Source organism: Vitis vinifera, chromosome 13 (genome assembly GCF_030704535.1).
Source record: "Vitis vinifera cultivar Pinot Noir 40024 chromosome 13, ASM3070453v1".
Lineage (NCBI taxonomy): Eukaryota > Viridiplantae > Streptophyta > Magnoliopsida > Vitales > Vitaceae > Vitis > Vitis vinifera.
In genome coordinates this window covers 1,576,396-1,602,675 of record NC_081817.1, presented here as the reverse complement: position 1 = coordinate 1,602,675, position 26,280 = coordinate 1,576,396, and the positions used below count along the sequence as shown (strand labels likewise).

General features: G+C 34.5%; 5 protein-coding genes across 9 annotated transcripts; 2 read left to right on the top strand and 3 right to left on the bottom strand.

Annotated features, from left to right (window-relative positions):
- Positions 1–878: 878 nt before the first annotated feature.
- On the bottom strand, positions 879–1,559 carry LOC100244995 (uncharacterized). Its single transcript, XM_002275172.3, has one exon. It carries the CDS (start codon positions 1,557–1,559, stop codon positions 879–881), a length of 681 nt encoding a protein of 226 aa, XP_002275208.3.
- Positions 1,560–4,246: 2,687 nt separating this feature from the next.
- MNSOD (manganese superoxide dismutase) lies at positions 4,247–7,822 on the bottom strand. The gene is given in 6 exon segments (NM_001281206.1): positions 4,247–4,496; positions 5,165–5,242; positions 6,063–6,119; positions 6,234–6,359; positions 6,460–6,506; positions 7,514–7,822. Coding segments are annotated over 6 exon segments (687 nt in total). The 5' UTR covers positions 7,800–7,822; the 3' UTR covers positions 4,247–4,403.
- Positions 7,823–10,310: 2,488 nt separating this feature from the next.
- On the top strand, positions 10,311–12,381 carry LOC100250130 (protein DETOXIFICATION 53). Its single transcript, XM_019224216.2, has one exon. The coding sequence runs from the start codon at positions 10,775–10,777 to the stop codon at positions 12,167–12,169; it is 1,395 nt and encodes a 464-aa protein (XP_019079761.1). The 5' UTR covers positions 10,311–10,774; the 3' UTR covers positions 12,170–12,381.
- A 292-nt stretch (positions 12,382–12,673) lies between these two features.
- Positions 12,674–18,863, bottom strand: LOC100262066 (UDP-xylose transporter 3). 4 transcript variants are annotated; one of them, XM_002280433.5, is made up of 9 exons: positions 18,024–18,814; positions 17,747–17,908; positions 17,503–17,660; positions 16,524–16,708; positions 16,335–16,402; positions 14,153–14,285; positions 13,616–13,777; positions 13,263–13,538; positions 12,674–13,176 (listed from the first exon to the last, which is right to left on the bottom strand). In XM_002280433.5, the coding sequence occupies exons 3-9, from the start codon at positions 17,621–17,623 to the stop codon at positions 13,060–13,062; spliced, it is 1,062 nt and encodes a 353-aa protein (XP_002280469.1). In that variant the 5' UTR covers positions 17,624–17,660; positions 17,747–17,908; positions 18,024–18,814; the 3' UTR covers positions 12,674–13,059. The 4 variants fall into 4 exon arrangements, with proteins under 4 accessions (XP_002280469.1, XP_010658178.1, XP_010658177.1 ...); XM_010659876.3 differs by having other exon boundaries at positions 18,428–18,699; XM_010659875.3 differs by having other exon boundaries at positions 18,260–18,574.
- Positions 18,864–22,075: 3,212 nt separating this feature from the next.
- LOC100255297 (reticulon-like protein B16) lies at positions 22,076–26,058 on the top strand. 2 transcript variants are annotated; one of them, XR_787113.3, is made up of 7 exons: positions 22,077–22,210; positions 22,311–22,443; positions 23,096–23,276; positions 23,369–23,510; positions 24,331–24,400; positions 25,055–25,357; positions 25,526–26,058. XR_787113.3 is itself a non-coding variant. In XM_002275121.5 (6 exons), the coding sequence occupies exons 2-6, from the start codon at positions 22,320–22,322 to the stop codon at positions 25,219–25,221; spliced, it is 684 nt and encodes a 227-aa protein (XP_002275157.2). In that variant the 5' UTR covers positions 22,076–22,210; positions 22,311–22,319; the 3' UTR covers positions 25,222–25,583. The 2 variants fall into 2 exon arrangements, 1 of the variants encoding a protein (XP_002275157.2); XM_002275121.5 differs by having other exon boundaries at positions 22,076–22,210; positions 25,055–25,583.
- The last annotated feature ends 222 nt before the right edge of the window (positions 26,059–26,280 follow it).

Below are 26,280 nucleotides of genomic sequence, written 5' to 3'. Positions count from 1 at the left end.
TTTTTCCTTCTTCATTGTTGTTAATGTGAGAAGAAACTCTCAACATAAAACAATTGGAATTGTGCCCTAAAATTAAACGTTAATCCTAACCTTTCTTTGATGAGATTGGTTGTTTTTACACCAGACATGGTGAATCATGAACACAAATTAATAAAGAAAAAAGTTAACATTTACGGAAAATGCTAAAGTACCGTAATAATACTCATCGAACAAAAGATTTTGACAGTTGAATATGTATCATGAGATTTAGGTTATTAAACAAAAGTACAGATAAATGAAATCAAGATACAAGGATGACACATTTACCTTTGGAGATTTAGTTCATGAATATTATTAGATAAATGCATGCGATCTTTGAATTCAAGGGTTTAACTGGGGGATAGAGGAAGCTTCCTTAGGCTTGTGAATAATCTCATGCTATAAGAACCTAACTTCAATGTTCTGGTTCTCTTAACCTTATATCATTTATTTAATCCAAAAGAAGGCATTTTATCTAATTTCAATGTATGAAGGAAAGAAGTGTGTGGGAGGATGATGGGCTAAACAAGGAGAGATTTGCAGATAAAAACATTATACATGTGACCACTTCTAAGTTCAAACATCTCCCATCCTTACCACTGTTTGGCATCTACCCTACTTCAAGTCTCCAATCCTATTGCTATTTGGCATCTACCCAACTTCAATAATGTAATGCAATGCACAAGCAAAACCCACTCTTCAAGAGTACACAAATGAATGAAGTAATTAGGGCTAACAAATCAACCATCAACCAAGCTACTAAGGTCAAAGTAAGTAGTCCACTGTACATGATGAACCACAACGACAAGGCCATCTTTCACCCCCTCCATCTTCTTCTTCTTCTTCTTCATCAAAGAATTTCACTCAACCAAGAAAGATCTATCTATCTGTGATTTGGCCGAGTCATTGAAGTTTTGAACTTTGATCAAAACAAAGTATGTGCAGGAAATATGCAAATTGGTATTCGGTCTGTTAGTCTTGAGAACGTAACAGCAAGGTGCACAATCAAACCCCTTACCCTGAACCATCAACCCCCAGAATCTCTCCTCCTTTTTCACTTTTGTATCTTCTTCTCCCTCATCCTTGAGCTCTTCCACCACTATGATACCATCAGGCGATGACGTCTCACCCTTCTTCCATTTTTCTTTAATCTCGGGCCAATCCTCCGCCCCCGCCTTCCCTATCTTCAATGTAAACTCACCGCCTCTCCCCTCCGTATAAACCTCGGCCAGCAACGACGACGATCCCCTCAAATTCTGTACGATCTCAACCACCGACTCCCGCATCCAGTGTTCCATGGTCTTCATCGCTAGAGCTCTCCTCTCCTCTCCCTCGATACACGCCGGAAGTGTCGCTTTCGATATCGATTCCAATTTCGCTAACGCCTTAATGGACATTTTTCCGCCACCGGAGTCAGTGCAGCAGGAAATCGCGGCCGGTCGAGCACTCCGACTGATACGCATTACACGGTGGTTCAAAAACCGATCCTCCTCCGAAAGCAAGCGATGATTACCTACAAAGTGAGCCCCCAGAGCCGCCATGGAAGGAGATGGCAAATCGGTGATCGTCAAAACCCTAGTATTCGAAAGCAAAAAATTTTTGCTTTTGCTTTCAGAAAACGTTTCAGATCTTTCCGTTGTTTCCTCCGTTGTTTCCAGTTGCATTTAAAGGGAAGAAACAGTTGCATTACCACAAGTTTCCTCGTACTATAACAGGGATCAGCTATAGTGGTTCCCTCTAATCTCCGTGTTCTAACCCAATAAGGATTCGACATCCTCTCTAATTTGCCAAGTGGCAAAAAAATATGGACTATTTTGTCTATTTATCAGCCCGGTTGTAAAAGTGGATTTCCTACCTGTCGTAGAGGAGTGAAGATAAGTCCAAGACGTGGAAAACAGACCCGTGATGTCCCGTGGTGACGTGTGCTCATCACCGAAGGAATGTCCAGCGTGGACGCTGACCTATGGCACGTGGCACAACCTAAGCCTATTATTATTTTCTTTTTTGAAATTTATTTCTAATTGATTAACTACCATTTTAAAGGATTTCGTTAATGTAATTTAATAAATTTGATATGATAAAGAATTAATTAAATTTATTTGAGCAAATACTTACTAAATTTTACTATAATTTTACAGATATAACAAATTTTAACGAAATAAGATTAACATTAAAACTACCTTTAGTTGATAAGATAAGATAGAATAAAATATATATATATATATTAGATATTATATATATCTAGTAGATATGAAATATATATCTTAGGTTTTCAATGGGTTATAATATTTTTGTATATATATATATTTTAAAGTAGTATAACCATATGTTATATCATATTATGTTTATATTTAATTTGTGAAATTAATAAAAAAAATATAAAATATATAATATTTTCAATATTTAAAATAAAAATTATATCATATTATAGTATTTTATATTTTTAAAAATAAAATTTCTCTTATACTTAATAATATTCATGATTAAATATTTAAATTTTATAACTAACTTTTTTTATATTATGTTATTTAATATATAAAAATAATTTATATGTCATATATTAATATTATTTTATAAATATTTTTTTTTAGTTTTTCTTTTTTAACTATAAATTTAATTTATAGTAAAAAAAATTATTTTGCAAAATGAATATATAAAAAAAATAAAAATTAATAAAAAAGAAATTTATGATACATGAGATATATATATCCCATATTTTTAGCATGAGATTAACATAACCCATGTAGAAGTAGAGGTGTCCAATGGGTCGGGCTGCCCATTTTGGCTTGTGACTCAACATGCCAAAAGACAGGGTCGAGTTAGGCCAACATGACCCGATATTGTAGCTGAGTCAACACGACCCAAAGGAGCAGGCCATGTTGTGCCAAAAGAATGTCGCCCGTCTGGCCCTTTTAAATTTCACTTTTTACTTCTTACTTTTTTCTTTTTATTACATGTCAAATATATATAATACTCCTCTTAACAACTACATACGAACTAATTTGAATGGTAAAAAAAATAAATCAATAGTTATTTTTATTTTTTTCATGTCAAATTATTTTTTTTTATATTTCATTATTTTAATTTTATTGTTATTTTGATAAATAAAAAAAATAAACAGATTCAAATGTAATTTTTTTTTACTATTTTTGAAAACAAAAAACTAATATTTCTATAAATTTTACAATTACAAAGTCGAAAAATATATATATAAAAAATAAAAAGTATAATTATTAGAGGTGTATAAAAAATAAAAAAAAATATAATTATTAGAGGTGTTTAAAGTAACAAAAAGAAAAATTATTTAATAAAAAAAACATAAGACAAAATTATTTAAAATAAATAAATTAAAATTTGTAACAAAGTGAGTGGCCCCTAGGCCATGACCTATTGACACGACACAATTAGCCTGCGAGCTTATGGGTCGTGTCGAGCCACCTATTTAGCACGCATGGGTCGGCCCGACCTGACACAATTTTTAAGTGGATCATGTTGACCCAACACGTTGGCCCGTTATGGCCTGATAAACAAACCCATTGGACACCTCTACGTAGAAATGATAAAAGAAAATAGGATGGATAATATATGTCATTACTTGTATCAATCCATGTTTGGTTAAACATATGATAGGATAAATGATGATTAAATATAGAAAATAAATGATGAGATAACTCATCTTATCCTATTATATATCAAAGATGAGATATGATATAATATCTACTTTCTTATTCTATCTCATGTTATATCCGACCATCTAATTTAATAACTTAAAGTAACTTAATGAATTAATTTAAATTATTAAATAAATTAGATATATTTGATAAAATAACTTAATGTTATAACTTAAAAGTTAAAATAACTTTAAACAATAAATAAAAATAATTAATTTATTTTTAAATCCACATTTAGTCGTATTTGATTAAACTTTTGTAACACTAACCTCTGGGTAAGACATGGGACATATCTCCATTAAGGCCATTTTTCAAGAACAGGAAAAGATAAGACAGGGTATTATGATAAGCAAAAAAGAAAAACAAGAGACAACATGGGATCATATACTCCCATCAGTCAGTCCCACATCATTTTTATTGCCTCGCTCCTACGAACATATAAGACGTAGCCATCTCTCTCAAAGCCGGTTGTTCAAGGGCACTCTTTCTCATACACTTCACTGGCATATACTCTCCATGATCGGACTGACATGATCTCCATTAAGGCCATTTTTCAAGAACAGGAAAAGATAAGACATTGTATTATGATAAGCAGAAAAGAAAAACAAGAGACAACATGGGATCATATACTCCCATCAGTCAGTCCCACATCATTTTTATTGCCTCGCTCCTACAAACATGTAAGACGTAGCCATCTCTCTCAAAGCCTGTTGTTCAAGGGCACTCTTTCTCATACACTTCACTGGCATATTTCCAGTCTATCACTTTCCATACGTTCTTCAGGTAATCCGGCCTCACATTCTTGTACTGTCACATGGGAAAGATTGAAACACATGAAATCAGATTGAGAAACACAAGGGAAATCAGGACCTATATAGGTAACGAATCTTATGTAATTGAAAATTTGCTATGCATATTTGTTCTACTTGTAGCCATGAAAAGCAGACACAGAAACTTCCATCTCTATTCAGCCAATTTCAAGCAATATATGTTTCCTGATCATCATAATTTGCAGGCTAATGAGAGGGAGGAGAGGGTTTGGGACTCAATTGAATTCCCTCTCCAGCATGTCCACCAGTGAAGTCAGATTATTTGGGAAGACTGGAGAAAATCTTTGACCTTACTTCACTAGTTATTCAGTTTGTTTGCTATTAACAGCAATTGACTAATAATTTTTATTTATCATGTATTATATCATATTGCCCAAAGTCATTTCCCTCTCCAATGATAAATTTTTCTTTTTCTAACAGAAAAGTGCCAGTAGAACTTATAGAATATGGAAAGAAAAACAAAGAGGAAGGCCTATAATTTGACATTTTGTCTGGGGGGGTCGCAAAAAGATAGAGCTAACCAGTGTGATAAAAACTGTTTGTTCTTTTTTTCTCTTTTTCTTTTGATCATAAGAAACCCATTGCAGTAAAGCAACCAAATTGACATATTGCTGATATATGCAATTTGAAGGGTTTAAAGTTTACCTGTAAGTAGTATGCATGCTCCCAAACATCTATACCCAGCAATGGAACCAAGTTTGGTCCTTTAGTTACCAGTGGATCCTGTGACAGATAGTTCAAAATAATATTAAATATAATAATTCAATCAACCAATAATTAATTTCTGCATTCCTAGACCCAAAGATACAAGTTACAAAAGACAAGATTTGCATAAAGGTAATAAATGAGATGAATAAATATGGCAAGTCTACAAATTTAAGGAACTCTGCAGTAGCAGTAGTCCGTGATTTCAAGAAATTATCCAATGCAAAAGATTAGTCTCTCCAAGATTCTCCTGCAAACAGTGATAATGCTTTAAAGAGCAATTAAAAACAGCTCATTCAGATATGTGCATGTATTTCAAGGACCGACGCCTTTCTTCTGATCAATAACCTTTGCACTGTCTTTGAAATTTAGAAACACACAAAACTCCTCAGAAAGGATCAATTAGTTGGTCCCATTAGTCCCAGAAAGGCCATATTTGTGAAGATGCATTCAGCTATCAGATAAAGAAAAACCTCAGTAATGAGTTTGTCCCCACTTCACTGTTAACAGAGTGGGGATATCTAAACCTTGGAAGGCTGAAATACATAAGCCATCATATCACACACACACAAAAAAAAGAAGAGAAAACTGAACTTCTAGACAATGAATTGGACCCTGCATCATTATTACAACCTGAGAATATGTCTGAATTTTAGAAGGCTGAAATCTCATACCTCGAGTCCTTAATTAATATGTAAACTTAACACTAAACTGACACTAGCATCGTGAGAGCAAGGCAGTACATGTTTAGCAATTCAATTGAGATTACCAGAATAGTGTTGACTTATAAATAAAGAATAGCTCGCCCAAATAACAAATATTGGATTAAAAAATTTACCTGATTTGCAGTAGTTTCAACCACCAGCTTCTTCAAATCTTTGTCCAGACCAAGCCACTGCAAGATAAGAAAATGTGAAAAGGAAGCAGTCATATTGATTGCTGAGACATCCTAATTGCCAACAACAAGGAAAGAAAAGATGCCAAAACTTTAATAAGCTGCAACACTTACAACCCATCCAGAGCCCTGTACAGCAGCACCTTCTGAATTAATTTTTGCTACCAATGCTTCCATGGAACCAAAATGTGTGTCTATAGCCCAACCCAGTGAACCTTTTGGGGGTTCACCACCTCCTTCCTGCGATGGAATTTTACGATGCGCCAAATAGATGTAATGAGAGACTTAAGAGATAAACAAATAGAAAAGAGCAAGCAAAGAGCTAAGAAAACAAGCTTACATGAACAGGGGTGAGATTCTTCCAGAAAATTGAGTGGTTGACATGACCTGAATGAAAATCAAGTCATTTTATATAAAGCAAAATCATGGATAATAACAGAGAAAACCACTGATATTCATAACAAAGAAGGGGAAGAAAAAAAAGAAGAAGAAAAAAAAAAAGGAAAGGGTGAATAGTAAATTCATGATTTTTTGGTTGAGAAATGTTTATTTTCAAACAGTACATCCTAAGTAGAGTAAAATGATTTGTGAGGTTAGTGAGAGCCATCAAAATAACATGAAAAGGGGGAGAGTAGGCAGCAAAGCATTACTCTGCCAATGGATTCTGCTGAGAATCTCTTCCATTTACATTCTTTCACAGGATGAAACGTGTGCATTTTTCCCAAGTTAATCCAAGAAAAAAATATCATATCTTTGGAGCTCCACCAAAGGAACATTCTGTGAGAATGATCCCATTCTGAAGCTATGTGTCTTTTAATGATACCACTTGGAAAAGCTTGTAATATGACAGGAATCAACTATAACTATCGGAAAATATGACTTAAATTCACTAAACTAAGCCCCTTTGTTGCTTTAGGTTGAACTGTAAGCCTCCATTTTGCGGAGTGTACACTGGAAAAGCCAAAAATGCAGTTGAAATGATATTAATTAAGGGGAACAAAATTAGTGAGGAAATGTATAGGAGAGGCATGAAGAGAGGAACTCTGGGGAGATGCTTCTATGAAGTGAAGGTAGTGGGTTTTGCAGAGTTCGAAAATCAAATTCCTTCCCATCTTAATCTACTTCTAGATTCTCAATTCCAACAGTGAAATTCCTAATTTCCGGATTGGTCAGCTATATTTTCCAGGCCCTTTCTTATCGGGTCTATAAATTACAAAAATCAGGAACTACCCAGCTCATAGCTCAGACAATTGAACAAGAAAAATACACAATGCAAATTCAACATTAAAATAAATAAAATCCCAAATATTCACCACCACAAAATTTGATAAAAACACCACACCGATTAAAACAGAAAATCGAACTAAAACTAGAGAGAAACAAGAGAATTAAACCTCCGCCGTTGAACTTGATGGCGCCCTGCAACTTGACAACCGTAGATGAATCGCCCTTTTCCATGGCTTCATGGAGCTGCTCTAGGGCTTTGTTGTAGTTGGTTATGTAGGTCTGGTGGTGCTTCTGGTGGTGGAGCTTCATAATCTCGCCGCTAATAGCGGGCTCCAGAGCCCCATAGTCGTACGGGAGATCGGGAAGAGAGACGGTCTGCAGGCCACGAACGGACTGCGAAACCCCTAGCCCTAACCCTAGCGATTTTCTGGTGATTAGCGTTCGAAGAGCCATGGAAGACTGCAGAAGCCGAGTGTGTCTTCTGCAGTGAACAAATGGTGAGAATTTAACGGTGGGTGAGGCAGGCCTGGGCTTCTCTGGTGTACCCTTGAACTTTAGGCCCAGACCACTAATTTTGACCTGCTGGGCTTGTTTTGGCCCAATCTGGAACCAGCCCATGCATCTAGCTCTTCATGGGTGGAAAATTTTGAAATAAACTTTTTTAGGGTTATTAACTTATCATTCATCAGAGGAACCCGTTGGTAGAGTATGCCACGTGGCACGTGGATCTCTAAGGTGGTGCCAAGGGTCTACCGCCAAGAGGGACGATCCAGGGTTTTGTGTGAGGACAGATCGGTTATTACCATGCTTGTCCCATTTATGTCAAATTTTTTTTTCTATTTTTGAATATAAATAAAATAAAAATGGCAAGTTTATTTTAAAAAATAATAATAATAATAATTTATTTACTTTAATAGAATAGAAAATTTATTTATTTTTCAAAAATTAGAAAATTAATTAACTAAAAAAAAAATGGAACAATCTAACTTGACCACTTTAGATTTACGTAGGGATGACCTCCTTCCCATTCTCTTTTCATTGAAATGCCTTGGTATGAAAGTACAATACTCAAAAGCATACTTTCACTTAGGTTCAATTAAATCATGTTGGATGATGTCAACATATTACTTTTAGTTGAATAGATAAAGTTAAATATTTTGATTTTTTCTATTCAGCCAAAAAACAAACAATAGGTTCAATTTAGTTATATTAGATGATATCAACAGATCACTTTTAACTTAATAGAAAAAACCAAATATTTCAGCTTTTTCTATTTAGCCAAAAAACAAACACTACCTTAACCTTGTGACAACAAAAATAAGTTACGTACAATCTTCACTTCATCTAAATTCAAATTTGGAGTTTACGCTCATGGCTATAACACAAAGCATTTAAGCTTATCCCTATGCCAAAAGACAACTTGAGAGAGTCTTGGAGTTTCTGTAGTTTCTGAACCCCTTCTGTTGTTATTAGCCAATGCATCAGTTCTATCTTTTTCTTGTTAATGCTTCCAAATCACATAGACATGGGGCTAAGACCAGTTCTCATGCAGTAGGAAAGAAGACGATGGAGAGTTTGAAAAGATTAAGGTGAGCTCCTTAATAAAATCTCCATGCTTGGTGGATTTGCCTGTATAAATATGTGACATTGTAACAGGCTGAATTCCCATTAAGCTTTGCTACACCACTGCCTTTGTGTATTATTCCTTTGACAATGTTCTCTGAATCTCTATCTGTTTTTTGTGATGCTGGTTTGGTTTGTGAGGGTGGCATTGGGGGAGGAGCAGGAGGAGGAGATGGCTCCATTAACAGGTTTGCAGGGTGGCTGAAGGAGAGGAAGGTAATGATATCAGTAAAAATTTTCTTATGGGGGTGTAATAGACATTGTGAATTCAAATCTTACATGTCGGGATTGAGCCTTATGGGCCCACTAAGGTTGGCACTTAGCACTTCCGAGGGGAAGGCTAGAAGCCCAGAACACTAGCTCAGATGGTACCAGGATTGACATTTAGGTGGACCTTAAGGGTTTGATCCTAGGTTCAATTCCTAGGAACACCTCTTTTATTGGAACAAATAAACAATTGGTGTGATCGAAGGACCAAGGTTACACCTCTTTTATTGGAACAAATAAACAATTGGTGTGATCGAGGGACCAAGGTTCTAGGCCTCTGGCCTTCCCCTCGAAAGTGTTAAGTGCCAACCATGGTGGGCCCATAAGGCTCAATCCCAATATTACAAGCTTAAGTTTTTAGGAAAATTGGTATTTTAACATGGTATCAGAGTTTCATTTGATGAGAGGTAATGCATTCGAACCTTCCCGTATGTTTGTTTCTTAATTTGCAGTTGTTTGCCTACGGGCTTCTCTATGTTGAACAAAATGTTTAGACTTCTTCAAGCATTGCCTTGTATTATCACTGAAAAGGGAGAACACCCAGAACCCAGCTCTTGTTAATGATTGAAACTTTCTGAAGGTAGAGCTGATAAAATCCCATTTCTTATACACTCCACCCACCCCTCTTAAGCACAAAAAAGGTAGATAGACAAGATGTCATTCACTGAAAAGGAGAGTTCTGGAATGAAGGATTGAGGGAAACAAACTGCTCACATCAAATTATATAGGGAAAGTATTAATGGCCTTGTTTAGAAGTAAACATTATGGCATTAAATTTTTGGATTCCTACTTCCCAAACAACCCAAACTAGTGTTGCCTAGGCAAAGAGGGCCCATCAGAGTTCTGGTCATTAGGCTCCTTAAAGTTGTACACACCCTAAGTGGAAACTATCATGCATTTTTGGCTAATATTTGGAATTAGCTAGTCTAGAAACCGTGCTTTGCAAGCATCAGTGACAGGTCTGATTGGCTCCCTGGAATCTTGTAAGTTATGGTAGATAGCATTTGTGCATTTAATGACAAGTTCAAAAAATGGTATTTATGCAAAAATAAATAAATTTAAATGTGGGTGAGTTTAATTGGAAGTAAATGAGATCATAGTTGTCATGGGGTTGGCAAATAAAGATGAAGAATCATCTGCTGCTGTTCCCTGCCATGGCCTATCCCCTGAAGAACAGAATAGATTCCACTGGTTTTTCATAATGGTTTTTGTAGGAAACATGTTATCATTTTACAGTGATTCCATCTGTTTAACTCATCAACCGATCAGACCGACGAAAAACCAAAGCAACCCCAGTTGTAAGGCACAACTTGAACTAGTCCATTCCTGTCAGTGACTCTTCCTTTATATGCCTCCATGGTATGTGTTCTGTAATCCATACCCTGTGGTTGGATTCCAAAGATGGTCTATTTTCAGAGAGTCCCTAGGAAAATTCCCCTTTCATTAGCAGTATGGTAAATCAAGTTTCAGTAATCTGCATCAATGTATGTGGCTTGTGTATTTGGCCAGCCCCTTATGTTTGTGTTATGTGTGAATGAATGCAGGTGATAGAGGAGCTAATAGCACTGGGACAAATTGCATGCCCGATGGTCATAACAGGCCTGCTGTTGTACTCCAAGTCCATCATCTCTATGTTGTTCTTGGGGCACCTGGGCGATGTTGAATTAGCCGGGGGCTCACTCTCCATTGCTTTTGCAAACATCACAGGGTACTCAGTCCTCAAGGGGCTCGCCATGGGGATGGAGCCAATCTGTTGTCAAGCCTTTGGTGCAAAGAAATGGGTGGTCCTCAGTCAGACTCATAGCAGGACTGTAGGTCTCCTCTCCCTTGCAGTCATTCCAATCTGTGTGTCGTGGCTGAATATGGAGCCCATCCTTCTGTGGTCAGGCCAGGAGCCAAGCATTACATCAGTGGCCAGGGTCTTTCTCACATACTCCATCCCTGAACTGTTATCCCAAGTTCACCTAAATCCATTGAAAATTTTCCTAAGGACCCAAGGTTTAACCAAACCCCTTACAATGTCTGCAACTTGTGCCATGATTCTACACCTTCCAATCAATTACTTCCTGGTGGTGTATCTGAACATGGGGGTGAAAGGAGTCGCCCTTGCCTCGGGTTTTTACTCTGTAAATGTAAGTCTTGGTTTGCTGCTCTACCTTCTTGTATCAAAAACAGCAATCAAACCATGGAATGGGGTGGCATTCATCACTTACTTTCAAGGATGGCAACCACTTCTGTCTCTTGCATTGCCTAGTGTGTGTTCTGTGTGCCTGGAATGGTGGTGGTACGAAGTAATGCTGCTGCTGTGTGGCCTGCTCAGCAACCCAAAGGCAAGTGTGGCAGCTATGGGAGTCCTCATACAAACAACAGGGCTGCTCTATGTCTTTCCCAACTCTTTGAGCATGAGTCTGTCAAACCGCATCGGTCATGAGCTGGGGGCTGATCAGCCTGCTCGGGCTAAGAGAGCAACCATTTTCGGGCTCACCGTTGCGGTCATCTGTGGACTTCTGGCCTGCATTTTCACCATTGTAGTCAGAAATGTATGGGGGAAACTATACTCGAGCGACCAACAAATTCTGAACTTGACATCAGTAGCTCTTCCCATAGTAGGACTGTGTGAGCTGGGGAACAATCTCCAGACAGCATCCTATGGGATCTTAACAGGCTCTGCCCGGCCTAACATGGGGGCATATATTAACTTTGGCTCATTCTACCTTGTCGGTCTGCCAGTCGCAGCTCTCCTCTGCTTCAGACTGGAGCTGGGTTTCGTGGGGCTGTGGTTGGGGCTTGCTGCAGCACAGGCCTCCTGTACGTGCATGATGGTATACACCCTGCTTCGAACTGACTGGAGAGAACAAGCTAAGAGGGCCAAGGAACTGACTCAGGCCACAGAAGCAGGGAAGAATGATTTGGAAGAGAATCTCCTTTGCTGATTAACACACAACACTCAAATAATGTCCTTGAATGTTAAGTATTCTCATAATTCTGTGATTTCTTTTTCATCTTATCTCTTTTTTGGTTGTCTTTGTATGGTGAAACATTTCTGTAACCATCCTTATCAATGGAACAGTGCCATCGGGGCCAATCTGATAAAGATTGGGGAGGCCTTAATGCGTACAAGCCTTGGATTCAATTCCAGAGTGGCCTTTGATTGAATGGGAAACAAACTCACAAATTGTATTTTTGAGAGAGAGAGAGAGAGAGAGAAAGAGTTTAGATTAGAGTTAAATTGCCAAACCAACTTGAAAACCCTCTGGGTTGGGCTAAAAGTGGCACAAGCCGGACTCGTACCTCAACCAACATAATGCTTTAACCAAAACCATTCTCAATCAGACTCTTAATAACATGTACCAACTCCAGCATAAACAATCTAAATATATATAAATTCAAAAATAATTTTTTTCACTCCTGTTTTGTTTTTTTTATGACAAATCAAATAAGCGAATATAATTTATTTATTTATTTATTTTCCCTTTTGAGCTTCCTTTTTCTTACATTCCCCAAGATTCAAACAAAGCCTAAAACCTATCAAAAGTTTCAAATGGACCCCATATTTTCTCTACCCAGAAACAAAAACACCACTTATATGCATTCCTCACAAAAGTCTAGGGAGCTCAGGTGCCTACTGCTTGAACCAACACAAGAAAAAGAAGGGTATGTTTCTCAACGCAGATAAATGCCTTGATCGGTATGAGAAATTGCCATTACTCTGTAATTTGGGTGTGCAAGCCATTGACAACCTTGGGGAACCTCCATTGCCAACACCTTATTGCAATGGTTCCATCTGCAGCTCTTGGATGTATGAACTGTAATAAAGATGCCTTCATGCATGCAAATCTTTGTTTGAGCTCCATACTGGGGCCTTTGGGACAGCAGCATCGGTTAATATCCCAGTTTCATTCTCTATATTGATTAGAGGATCAGCTTCACCTTCCTTTGCCTGGAATCATTCTCAAAATTTGTCATGAATTATCACAAATAATTATCGGTCTGTAGGAGCAAAGACAGATTAACAGCAGACTGTACCTGTGAAGAAGATTGTGCTGATGCTTCTGAAGTTTTTTGCTGACCCTCACGGGTGCAGTAGTATGAATACAGGACCATCCCTACTAATGCAATCAGAATCCCTAAAATGTTCCTCCAGCTAAATGGGTCATGAAGTAGAACATAACCAAATGCTAGTACTAGGCATGTTTTCAAGTGCCCCAGGACCTGATAGGTGACGGGCGATGTCTTGCCAATCACAAGAAAGGTGCTAAAATTGACTGAGACAGAGATCAAGCAGGATAGAACAATGAAAACCTGCAATGCACAGAATAAGATGGGACCGAAAATTCATGAAGAAGAAAAAAGCGGTTAGTGGATCTTTAAATGCTCACCAGAACTTGCGGTGTATATTTGAAAGCAAATACGTTTTGACTAGTCAGAAACCAGTCCAGAAATGGGCCAGAGATGAACAGCGTCAGTGCTTGATAGGGACAAGATTGATACAGCAGTTGCGTTGAAGAAACCTTGAACTTCTTCTGGATGGTATTCGTCATCTAAAAGGAACTGATTAAGATCTTAAACAAGACTAAACATTATTACAACACAAAGACAGGCCCTAGAGGAAATAGTTATTGAAACACATAAATGCAGCCTGTTTGACACGGAAATAACAGCAAAACTAGGAGCATCCTTGTATTTGGTTTTCTAGCCTTGAGATGTATTGCCAAAGAGATGGATATCATTCTTTTACACAGAACCAGACCACTAAGTGGATATCACTGGCCTTTAATGCATCACATACTTCATTACCATTGGCTTCATATTTGATATATGGTAAAATTTAAACTGTTTTGATCTAACATGGATACATATCTCAATAGAAAATACTAAATGGTGAAAAGGGAGGTGGCAACTTCAGTTAAGGATACAATCTGAGCAATGCATGTTGTAATAACTGCGAGGACAGATAAAATAGAGCCCAGGGCATTGAGCTGCAGATCAGTAACGGTTGCAATTCCGACACCCATAAGAAGGATAGAAAGAGCAAGCTGGATACTCCTACTGCAACAATGACAAAGATTAAAGAAAGTTTTAGCACAGTGCTAACCAGATTTAATAAAATAAAATAAAAAATCAGTAACCAGTATATTTCATGATTGAAGAAACAGAGATGTCAGTTGTCAGTCGTGGCTGGATTTTATAAACAATACAAAAAGTACAATCCATACTCGTAGAAAGGTACAATTGGTAGTTGTAAACCAAGTTGAAAATCATCAATTGCATTCAATACATGCACAACTTCATAAAACATTAGTGAGTGACCATGAAAAATCACAGTTCATGGGTTAGAACTTTAGCTCAACAACATTATGGTTCAACAACGTGATGCTTTACTACAATTGTATAGGTTCTGCAATTGAACCGATAAGGGCCTGGTCTAGGATGAAATTTTCTACTGAAAGAATGTTCAACCTTTTTAGAGTCATATTCTGCATTACAAACAAGCAATACTTCTTTTTATTCAGGCTGATAAACAGTCAATTCTTATGTTTGGAAATTTAATCCTGCTTTTCTTGACTCTAAAATGTATCAAGCACAACAAAAATGATATTGAGTGAACATGAATTTTTCAGGGTATTCCCAGAATCATATTAAATATGAAGTATGAGATGCCAGGACGTCTTGTCATCCTCCATGTAAGCAAATTCACATCTCCACTTTAACAAAAGCTGCTAGGGTTCAAGCGTTGCATTTATGTTCTTAAGTTAATATTTGAGTATGCTATGATATACATGATTTTATGAACTTAATTTACTTTCTACATATACTAATAGATACTAGGATTATTAGCAAGGAATCTGTTCATCAAAAGCTACAGAATCAGTAAAATTCAAATTTGTGTTTAAAGATACATTAATACAATACAGGTATACCAACAATTATTTGGAAGTTTAATTCATTGAGTTGACCAAAGTTTGAAATGTGAAAGTGTAAGGCAATGTGAGGTATAAGCCTTTTGAAACCCTAATCTTTATAATCAATAAATATGTAAAATTATAATAAATTATATAAAAAATAAAATTAAAATATAAAAACTAAAAATTAAATTAATTGCATAATTATTTTAGACCCACAGAAGCATAGAGGCGTAAAAGGCGCAGCCAAAGCATGCCTCTGCCACGCCTTTCTGGACTTCTGCCTTTCTTCAGCACCTCAAGGCATTTTTGCCTTGTGCACCTGAACAACGCCTTTGAAAAACATTGGAGCTGACTGTGATGTAATTATGTAATGCTTTAGACTGTTGCTTTTAAAGTCTTAATATTCAACAAAAATGTTTACTAACAGCTGCTGCTGTAAAGACCTTGATCAGATTTTTTCCACTCATTTAATTTTATTAAGAAAAATAAATAACTGTGCCATGTATATAAAAAAAATGGTGCCATGTATGAAAAAAAGAGAAATTTTACTAACAGCTGCTGCTGTAAAGACCTTGATCAGATTTTTTCCACTCATTTAATTTTATTAAGAAAACATAAATAACTGTGCCATGTATATAAAAAAAATGGTGCCATGTATGAAAAAAAGAGAAATTTTATTAACAAAATCATATTCAAAACTTCAATAAACGACGCAAGTTTGATCATTTTTTGAATATATTGAAAAAAATGGGTGGTAGACAGAATAATGTTAGATTGCAATACATATACTACACGTGATTCTTATCAAAGATATATATACTACAAATGAAATAAAGTTAAAGCAAAAATAATACAGAAGAAATATATAAGGGAAAGAACAAAATTGCCCATCACACTGAAAAATAAATAAATGACAGAAGACTTTCTCAACCTAAAAGAGGAAAATTGAATAAAGGGGAAACTGTCCATTTTAATGAGAATGTAAATTATCATCAGGAAACTCAGCAAGCATGCATTTTAAAACCCACTTTGAGATGCTCAATCTTAAACATGCAACCCCATGCCAATTCAAGATAACAATTACTGCCAAATAAGTTAAAGACACTGCAGGCCAGGTTATAACAATCAAGTAGACATGCAAATGCCCATCGACATATCAGCACTGTCATAAAAAAACAGTCTCAACATTAACCTGAATTTCTTCCTGAAGAAAAGGGTCTCCAAGAGTACAGTACAGGGAATGATTGCCAGCTTTGTCATCTGGAATACACAAACAATATAACATAAGTTCAGAAACCACTCTCTTGAGAAACACTGAAATGGCAAAGGACCAAAAGTTGAACATGTAATAGTAGGGAATATTCAGAAGAATTAATTTTACCTGATAGAAACCAACAGAATTGAAACCAAGGCTCAGATTCAGGAGTCCAATCGAGATTCCATTTAGAATGCCAAAACCCATAACAGCTTTTGCATCAAATGGTTTGTGTTCAAACAATTTCATCCATAGAGCCACATGAAGAGAACAGAAAGTGACCAGAAGATGCCAGCTTGTCAATGTAGTAGCTGTACAAAGACGGATGACAGAAGATAATGCCACAAGTAGAAGCAAATCTTATCAAAGTATACAATCATTATAGTTAGTGCTTTGTTACCGCCTAATAGCTAATAAAACGGCAATCGTTACATTTCAATTGTGCACTGCACCAGGATTTTGAGTCAACAGCAACAAAAATTAATGATCATTTACGACTTTGTCAGACATTAACCAAGTGATTCCTCTCCAATCTAAATAACTTCTCAATCACACTAAGTGGATGGTTACAGCAGGCAATGGACCAAACAGGATAAGCAATGAAGCCAAAATCGCATCAGACAAAACTATGACTAATGGATATACTGCTCCCAAAAACTAATTTCAGAATGAACATAGATGGATTCATAGAAACAATTACAGATAGAACATCCACAAACTATGGCATTCTACATTCTCAGGTTATTTGCTCATACGCAAATATTTTTTGACATGACGAAAATACATCCCCCCCAACATCAATTGAACTGAAGAGGGCTGATTCAAAGCTTATTCTAGCCCATTTATGATATAATCATTCATGAAATCAACTAAGGGATGCCGGGTCAAGCACTTTAAAACAAAATTAGCCCATTGTGTTCTCCCAGCATTAAATGCACATGCTGTTAGGGTGATTGAACCCTTACATTTTCTTAATTGATTCGAGCTACCAACTTTGAATCATGAACTAAACTAGGAAAACTAACAATTTAATGAACACATAAAAAGTAAGAATATCATTAACATAAACATAATACCCAGATTGTATGTGTATACTGCAACTCACCAAAAGTGAAACCCAATGAGCTAATGAGAGCTTTATTGCAAATCACAATCGACACAGACGAAACCACAGATAAACTCAACGCCCCAATGGTTCCAAGCTCAAACCCCTTGTTCTCACTCATCTTGTCTCCACTCTGATCACACCTCCTTCATTTGGATCTGTCCACCAACAAACCATCAAAACCATGAGCCAAACATCTCCACAATAGATAAAGAAACCAAAGCCAACATACTGAAAGCCATACCTCATTTAAAGTACTCTTCAAAGAAGACAAAATCAAACAACAGCAGCTCAGCGGAACCAGAGGCGAAATCAAGGTAACTCCAAGCCCTGTTTGGTTGCTGAGAAAAAGCCAGGGAGGAACTAGCAGAAGCAGACAAAATGAAGATCAATAGCAAGAGCTCAACTGCAAGCAAGAAGAACCCAAAAGAGAAATCAAAATCAACTCCACGCCCTGTTTGACTGCTGAGAAAAAGCAAAACACCCCTCAAAGAAGACAAAATCAAGATCACCACCACCACCTCAACTGCAAACGAGAGGACAGCAAGGCAGTTTCCAAGGAAACAAAAATCAAGAACAACCCAATTGGCAAGGAAGAAAACCCACAAAAGGAGAAATCAAATTAACTCAACCCTCAGTTTGTTTTATCAAGAGACCAGGAAAACAAGGGAAAACCGGGAATGGAATCAAAACAACCCACAAATTTTCAGGGGGACCAAACAAAGAAATTAAAAGGGCAATCAGATCGGATCCTTACAAGAGAGAAAAGGTAGGAAACATTAAAGGTGGGGATTAATTATATAAGGAAAAGAAAAGGCAGTGTGAAGGAGGTACAGAGCAGTGATTAGGGGGAAAATGTTAGGCGGTGATTGCAGTCCAACAACAACTAAGACTAGTGAAATGGTTTGGTAAAATGACACACTACCCACTAATTGTGGAATGTCAATTCTCCATTTCTGCCTGGAAAATTTTTTAATTTGGAAGGTAATGCTGGTTGCTTCTTCCCCACTTCGTTTGTCTCCTCCCATTATCTGTTTTCTAAATTATTATTAAAAAAAAAAAAATTGTTGGCCCATCAGTTGCTTTGGATTGTGTTTGGACGCTGGGAAGTATTAGGAAGGAAAACAAAAAATGTAAGAAAGGAAAAAACATAGGTTAAAGAAAAATGATTATGTTTGGATAGCATGAAACAAAAAAAAAAAGTTTGGTTGTGGAAAAATATGAATAAGAAAATTAAAAAATAAATAAATAAGCAAAGAAATTGTTAATAAAGAGAAAAAAAAATGCCAACAAGAAGAAGAGGATAATTGAGGAATTAGGGAAGAAAAGAAATTTGGGCTTTCATGGTGAGAAAAGTTTTCAAAAGTTCTTCAAAATTAACTTCTTTATAAATTATTTAAAAAAATATTTTTAGACATTAATTTATTTTAATATGTTCTTAAAAATCAGTTTTATACTTTCAAAAAATTATTATCATTTTCTCGCTTTTTTTTTTCTTAAAATCAAAAAACTATTTTTTTTCTTACCTCATTTTTTAAAGCCTTCCAAACAGAGCCTTAGGACGTGTGTATCACGTCGTTTGGTCAACGGGCAACAATAGTATTTCTCCAACGTTAATATGAAATTTTATTTATATTATATCATTAATGATTTTCTAAATAAATAAATTAGCCTATGAATCAGAATAAAAAATCAGTATATAAAATCCTATGAAAATTTTCTAAGCCAAGGCATTTCATATACAATATAATTAATTGCATATTATAATATAATTACCATATAATTAATTAAATATTAAAATATTAAAATGTAAAAATATTTAATTATTTATAAACTCTTTCAAGCCGGAGTTAAGATACTTTCTTAAAAAATTTATCTCCGAGATGCTTGTCACATTGTTTTATTTTCCAAAATACCGTTATCAATACTAATAATCAACTCTGATATTAATTTCATCAAGTATTTAGGGTTTAGTTTGGGGTTTTAATTACTTTACATGAGATGTTTGCCTCCTTTTTATTTTCAAAAATACTCTCATCAATACTAATAATTATCCTAAAAAATCAAAAAATTATAGGACCTATTTGGTAATTATTTTTTATAACAATTTTTTGTGTTTTAGAAAAAAAAAAAAAAAAACTAGAAAACATATTTAGCAACCAAAAAATTATTTTCTATTTTTTGTTATAAAAAAAATGTGTTTTTAGAAAATATCTTTTAATTGTTTTCACTTGTTTTTTTATAAATATTTAAAAATAATAATTATAACTGTTTTAAAAATAATTTTAAGAACTAGTGTAAGGTATTTTTAAAAATCAAATTCTATTTAGGAACTCAAATAAATAAAAAAATAGTTCTTTCAACTTATTTTCTATAAAGATACTATACACTGAGAATTTTCAAAAGTTTTGCTCATAACACTACACAGAAAATAATTGAAACACTTTAATTTTTTTAAAAAAAAAATTCAAAACAAAATTATTTTTATCTAACTGTTTTCTAATTTTTTTTAAAATATATATTTTGTTCTAAATTAAAAAAAATCAAAACTATTTTATTTTGCTGTATAATTATTAATAAGAAAAATCTTATTATGAGCTGACGAGTTTAAGCTTTAATATCTTCCTTGTCAACATAAGACATGTAATTTCTTATGTTCAATCCAAGGATGATTCTCTTAAATTTTATATGTTATATTGCGTTATTGTGAAGATCAAATTATTTTTATTAATAAATAATTGAATTCATTTAAAATGAGATTTTAATGTAAAATTCGACTCACCTTAAATTTGTCGATATAATATTGGTGTTGTTGTTAGATTCAGTGGTTGTTTTGTGAACCGACTTAATAACTTAAAATTATTTAATAACTTAATTTAAATCATCAAGTCGATTAAATATATTTTGTAAAATAGTTCAATAACATGACTTAAAATAAAAAACAACTTTAAGTAATAATAGGTAAAAATAATTAACTTATTTTTAAATTTATATCTTCATAAATAATTAACTTATTTTAAAATTTATATATTCATTTTACCTTTTTACCCTAATTTGCTCTATTTATTTTCATGATCTTCTTTACTACTTTAAAACTTGCACTGTTACTTAATTTCCTTTACTTCAATTATAATTTATAAGGATATGTTAATTTGATGATTTAGAATAAGTTTTAAGTTAATTTCATCAAATAAGTTTAATACTTAAAGTAAAAAAATAAGTAATAAGTTTTAAAACAATAATTTAAGTATAATTTAACTTAAAATTGATTTAAGTCACTAAGTAATAGGTATTAAGTTTTATTAAATACTCTCTAAACTTGTTCTGAAAAGTTTGATGGAAAGAAAAAAAGAAGAAAATAAAGTTTATAAAATTGTTAATTATTTAGGTACATATTTTTTTCCAAATATGTTCTTCACTTTTATTTACCTTATGATTTGTTATTGAAAATTTAGAGGAAAAGAAGATAAAGAAAAAGTAAAGAAAAGATGAAAAACAAATTTAAACTTAATAAATTATTTTTAAATATTTTTTTTAAACTTATTTAACTTATTTTTATTCGTTGTATATAAAGATTAAATATTTTTTTAAAATAGATTAGTTTTTAATTAATTTTAGTTATATTTTATTTTCTTTTAGATTTTTCATGGTAAGTAAAAAATTTAAAAAATATTTTTTAATGTTTTTGTCTTAGGAAGAAAAATGTTAGAAAAAACATTTTTTCATATTTGATTTCACTATGAAAAATACAAAAATAAAAATAAAATAATTAAAATTAGTTAAAAATTCATATTTTAAAATTATTTAATATTTACATTAAAAAAAAGTGAAATGAGTTTGAAAAAATGTAAAAATATTTCATTCTTTAATTTAATTTTATATTTTTACTATTATTATTATTATTTTTTATACTTTTCCTCTCTGTTTTTTTTTTTCATATCTCCTCGTATTTTCGATAACCAAATATAACATAAAGAAAAGTGTTAAAAGAAAGAAATAAAGAAAAAAATGGAAAGAAAGAAGTGACAAAATGGGAAAATTATTTTCTTTTTAATATTTTTTGTCCTTTTCTTCATACTTCCCACTGGCTTATCATACAAGATTGTTAACAAATACAAATTAAAAAAGAAACCAAACATGCCCTAAGTTCAAGCCTTTAATGATGCCTATGTGGATATTAATTGGGAAAATTTGGAGGCTTACCCATTATAAAATGATGATAAGAGACCAAAAAAAATAAAAAATAAAAAATAAAAGAAAATCAAGAAAATACTCAATTAGAAAATACAAGGGACAAAGTATAAAAACATATATGTCATGTGCAAATGAGGATGAAACATAGGTATAGTTTCAATTAAACAATGTAGGGTATTTGGACCGTCATTAGGCTCCTTAAGATTTAAATTAATTTTAAAATAATTAAAATTAAAATTTATAATACGTAGTTTACCCAAGGATCATTAAAATATTTCTTAAATTTCAATTTACCATTTAATTAATATCCATTATTTAAAATTTATTTTCCTTCAATTTGAATAATTAACAAATAAAAGAATAAATAAATAAATAAATTAATTAAAAAATTGGTTAGGTGTTCTTCTCTGCAAGTCAAAAACTTCAAAGTTCAGACTTCGGACCGTAACTCTGAAGACTTTCTTTCATAATTCCAAAACGACCTCAAAATTTCTCCCTAATTGCACTTCGGCAGGTTCGTTCTAGTATTCTAGGGTTTACGAATCTCCTTACCCGCATTCGAGATTTCTAGGGTTCGTCCCTTTGTTTGATTTCTGAATCTGTGTTTTATGCAGTGAATTTTGATGGATAGTTCAGAAGATCCGAGCAATGCTTGTGTTGATGGAGACGCGTCGACTTCAGGTGGCCCAGGATACCGGTTGTTCGATCGGAGATCCTCGATTCATCAGATAATGGGCGGTGGTAAAGGTAATGGCGGACTCGGGTTTTCAAGTTCTGTAATTTTTGTTGCGTTAGGGTTTTGAATTCTGGGAACGGTTTCGTGATTTGTGACTGGGCAAGAACGAAATTGGAAACTGTTGTGTGGAGAGTGACGGTGATATTTGGTTTTGGATTTCACTTTTGTTGTTGTTTTCTCTGTCAATTTCAAGACGGGGTTCAGAAGAACAGGAAAATATTGGATTTTTTCTGGGTAGATAATTACATTTGGACATATATTTTGCCCAAGTGTTGAGTGTTGGGCCTTGGTTCCTGTCGTATCCTCTGAAATCAAAATCCTGCAGATTCTAAAGGCATCAGCTTTTTTCAAATATGGTGCTTTGAGAATGAAAAGCCAATGTGTTCATAATGCACAATCTCTTTCTGAAAAGAGAAGAAGCTTTCTGGAAGGAGTATGGGAAACTTTATTAGGCGGGAATGAGAATTCCGGTAGTTTTATTTCAAATGAAGTTACTCTTCGGGTTTGGGTTGTGCCTTGGCTGAGGCTTCTTATTGCCTTGTAAAATGCTCTTGAATCAATGAATTGTCTCCTCATAGCAAAGTATAATTTAACTGGTAAAGCTTTTCTTGAATGTCTGCTTGTGAATTTATTATAGTAATGTTTTCTTCTATTTTTTCTCAGCTGCTGATGTCTTATTGTGGAAGCGGAGGCGTGTTTCCTGTGGCACTATTGTCGTAGCGACAGTTGCTTGGATCCTATTTGAGCGGTCTGGATTATCATTTTTATCAATTTGTTCAGATGTGTTGCTGATTTTGATCGTAGTGTTGTTTCTTCGTGCCAATTATGCTGCTTTTAGAAATAAGTATGGCTACTCTATCCTCTACATTAACTGATGCTTACTATTGTATCATTGCTGAAATCCATTTTGAGTGTACTACTGTCTTTCTTGAGCAGACAACTGAAATCGTTACCTGAGCTAGAATTGTCAGAGGAAATGGTTAATAGTGTTGCAGGATCATTTCGTGTGAAAATCAATTATTTGCTGCTTATGGCTCATGATATCACACTTGGCAAGGACTTCAGACTTTTCTTCAAGGTCAGTGTGGAATAACAGTATAAAATTGTAGGAATTCTAAGCTGTGCGGTCAGAGCTGCTCTATGTTACATGATACCCAAAGTCGAGTGAAATATTGTGTTAGAAACTCCATGACATATGCTCATGGAATATCTGTCCAAATCAAGTGTGTGGCAAAAGAAGAGGGAAAAGATTCCTAGTTTTCTTACCTTCTTAGTTTGATTATTTCATGAATATTTCAATATTTAAAAATAAGTGAACTCCCATTTCTAACAAGTTGTCAGATAGACATGTGATGTTTCCTAAATAAGAGATGATGAAGATCAGTTACTTAGATAATGCACTTATATTCCATTATCCATAAATTTGGAACTAAGAACTCCTACACATACATGCACCTGACAGGCATGGCCAGGTCCATGTTAAGAATTGCAAACAGAGCCTGGCATCGCTGAGAGAATTAGATTTCCCTGTGTACCTTGGGGTGCTTTTTTGGGATTACACTTTATAATATACGTTTCCTTTATCCATAAAAAAAATTGCTTAGAGAATTAGATTTAGTTATTATATCTTTTAAGTGTTTTTTGTTTAAAGGATGAGATTAAAATTTGAGAACAAAAAGTATACATAAGATCAGTATGTCACTATTGAAGTAGAAATGTATTGTAAACCACCATATTACTGTAAGCCCTGTTGTGAGCCTTGTATGGAGTTGTATGTTTTTGGTATACAGTCCTTGCATTCCATTGAAATTATAATATCTTCTGTCCAATATCTGCGCTGCTTTGAAGACTGATTTTAATCAAAGAAAGTGCCTTACCAAACTATTGACCATTGACAGGTGGTGCTCGGTTTGTGGCTCTTATCTGTCGTTGGTAGCTCCTTTTCTTTCTTCACGCTAGCATATATCGGTATGCACATTCATTCTCATCCTGTAAACTAATTGCAGTATGTTATATTTCACAAATGTGGTCTCTCTGTATCAGTGAATGTGTTTATGCTCTTTCTTCTTTTCATTTCTATTATGATTGGATAGTTTAGTCTCTCAGTTGTTCCATTTGAAGTTTAGAACCTCATGGGATAAAAAAGTTTCTATGGTTAAGTTTGAGGAGATGGGGGGCACTTGTTCTGTGGCCTAATTAGACTATTGGCTAAAGATTGCCAAGCTTATTATTTGGTGAATGTTTCATTTTCTTAAGCCATGAGATTGTGTATTGGTTGGTTGAAGGTTTTGAATATCATTGGAAAAGTATGTCTATAGAGATTTAAAGCGATGAGTAAACTTTATCATATTCCGGTATAATGATAATGAATATGAAGAACATAGGAATAATTTTAAGATTTTAGGTGGTCTCATATACCCTGGTGATTGGCTCAATATATGAAATATGGGGTTTTTGTGTAGGTGAATCACAGGAAATATGTTTTATGCATGCATAGTCATTAATTTGTGCATACCTCAATATAATTTACCCTTGAATCTGCCATAAGTGGTGTATTTATGTCAGTAAGCACCTTAGTTATGAGGTTTTCTCTTACATTTTGCCAATTCGAAATGGTTACAGGAACCATTATATCCATTACAGTTCCTGCCTTGTACAGCAAATATGAAGAGCATGTGGATAAATATTTCGGGATAATCCACCGAAAGTTTTCAAAGCACTATAAACTAGTGGATGAGAATGTCATTCGCAGAATTCCGCCAGGTTTATCAAAGGACAAAGAGACATAAATCTGATATTCTGTGTATATTCAAATTTGGGTGGCTGCTCAGAAATCTTTGGTAGATGTGTTTGATGTTTCTTTTTCATTAGATCGGAGCAGTATACATCCCTCAGCCTTTAACTGAACAGGATCCAGCGAACTGGGTGAGCTACTCTCTTGAGAAGAAAACAAAATTGTTGTGTACTTGCTCAGATGTATTTTGAACTTTATTTAGGCCGTTGATTTCAATCTCTTCACTGAATGTATTGGCTGAACTGTTTTCATTCTTTTCCTTCCAATATAAGGGAACAAAATTCTTGTGTTATCTGTAGGAACCTGTGATTTTGAAGTTCAAAGAGGCAAGTTTCCTTTTGTTGTTGATGCTTGAAATACAGATTAAAGCCATTGGATTTATGAATAATGTGGAACCTCTTACTGTGAAGAATAATAAAATAGGGCGGATGTAGCAAGGGAGGTAGTTTTCTTCAGGTGAGTGAAGATGGACTTGCTCAGCAGGGATTTTCGCAGGTATCTGAAACAGGATCTGAGGGGAGAGTTGCAGCAGCAAGTTTTCTCTACACTTTTGCAGTAGTAGTTGGTCTCTGTACTTTGAATTTTGATATGTTAATCTAACCTTGACGAAATTACTGGCTGAGATTTGAATATTTTTGATGCCCTGAAATCCATGGATTATCAGGCCAAAGTCTCAACGGCCAATGATGTGAGTACTCAATCCCACCTGAGCCTGGGTAAATGGTATATGGTCATGGCAGGTTATATAGGTTTTTGATGGGAATATACAATTTACTGCATTGATGACTTATTATCCTTTATGCTCTTTTAAGAAAATAGCTGTTCATGGTTACTTAGGTTTTTTTTATTCAAGGATGAAAATCAGATTACGTTTATTTTTATGTTTTTATATTTGAGATGCAACCATTAGAGAATTGGTCCATGTATGTATTTCCAAAAACATCTTAGACCCCTCAGGCATCATGACTGAATTCCACTGTAGTTAGGAGAATTTGACTTCTCCATGATTCCTGAAGCTCCTGGCCCTGGCGGAAGAGGAGTGGTGATGAGGAGA

Bases quoted from the DNA above. Each gene is read 5' to 3' on its own strand.
- LOC100262066 (XM_059741609.1), bottom strand. From the start codon at position 17,623: ATGAGTGAGAACAAGGGGTTTGAGCTTGGAACCATTGGGGCGTTGAGT. The intron at 16,403-16,523 runs GTAAAATTAATT...TGTGTATTCCAG, and splicing joins ATTCTGTTGGTTTCTATCAG to ATGACAAAGCTGGCAATCAT. The intron at 13,539-13,615 runs GTGAGCATTTAA...TGTGCATTGCAG, and splicing joins AATATACACCGCAAGTTCTG to GTTTTCATTGTTCTATCCTG.
- LOC100244995 (XM_002275172.3), bottom strand. From the start codon at position 1,559: ATGGCGGCTCTGGGGGCTCACTTTGTAGGTAATCATCGCTTGCTTTCG.
- LOC100250130 (XM_019224216.2), top strand. From the start codon at position 10,775: ATGCAGGTGATAGAGGAGCTAATAGCACTGGGACAAATTGCATGCCCG.
- LOC100255297 (XM_002275121.5), top strand. From the start codon at position 22,320: ATGGATAGTTCAGAAGATCCGAGCAATGCTTGTGTTGATGGAGACGCG. The intron at 22,444-23,095 runs GTAATGGCGGAC...ATTTTTTCTCAG, and splicing joins GATAATGGGCGGTGGTAAAG to CTGCTGATGTCTTATTGTGG. The intron at 23,511-24,330 runs GTCAGTGTGGAA...GACCATTGACAG, and splicing joins ACTTCAGACTTTTCTTCAAG to GTGGTGCTCGGTTTGTGGCT.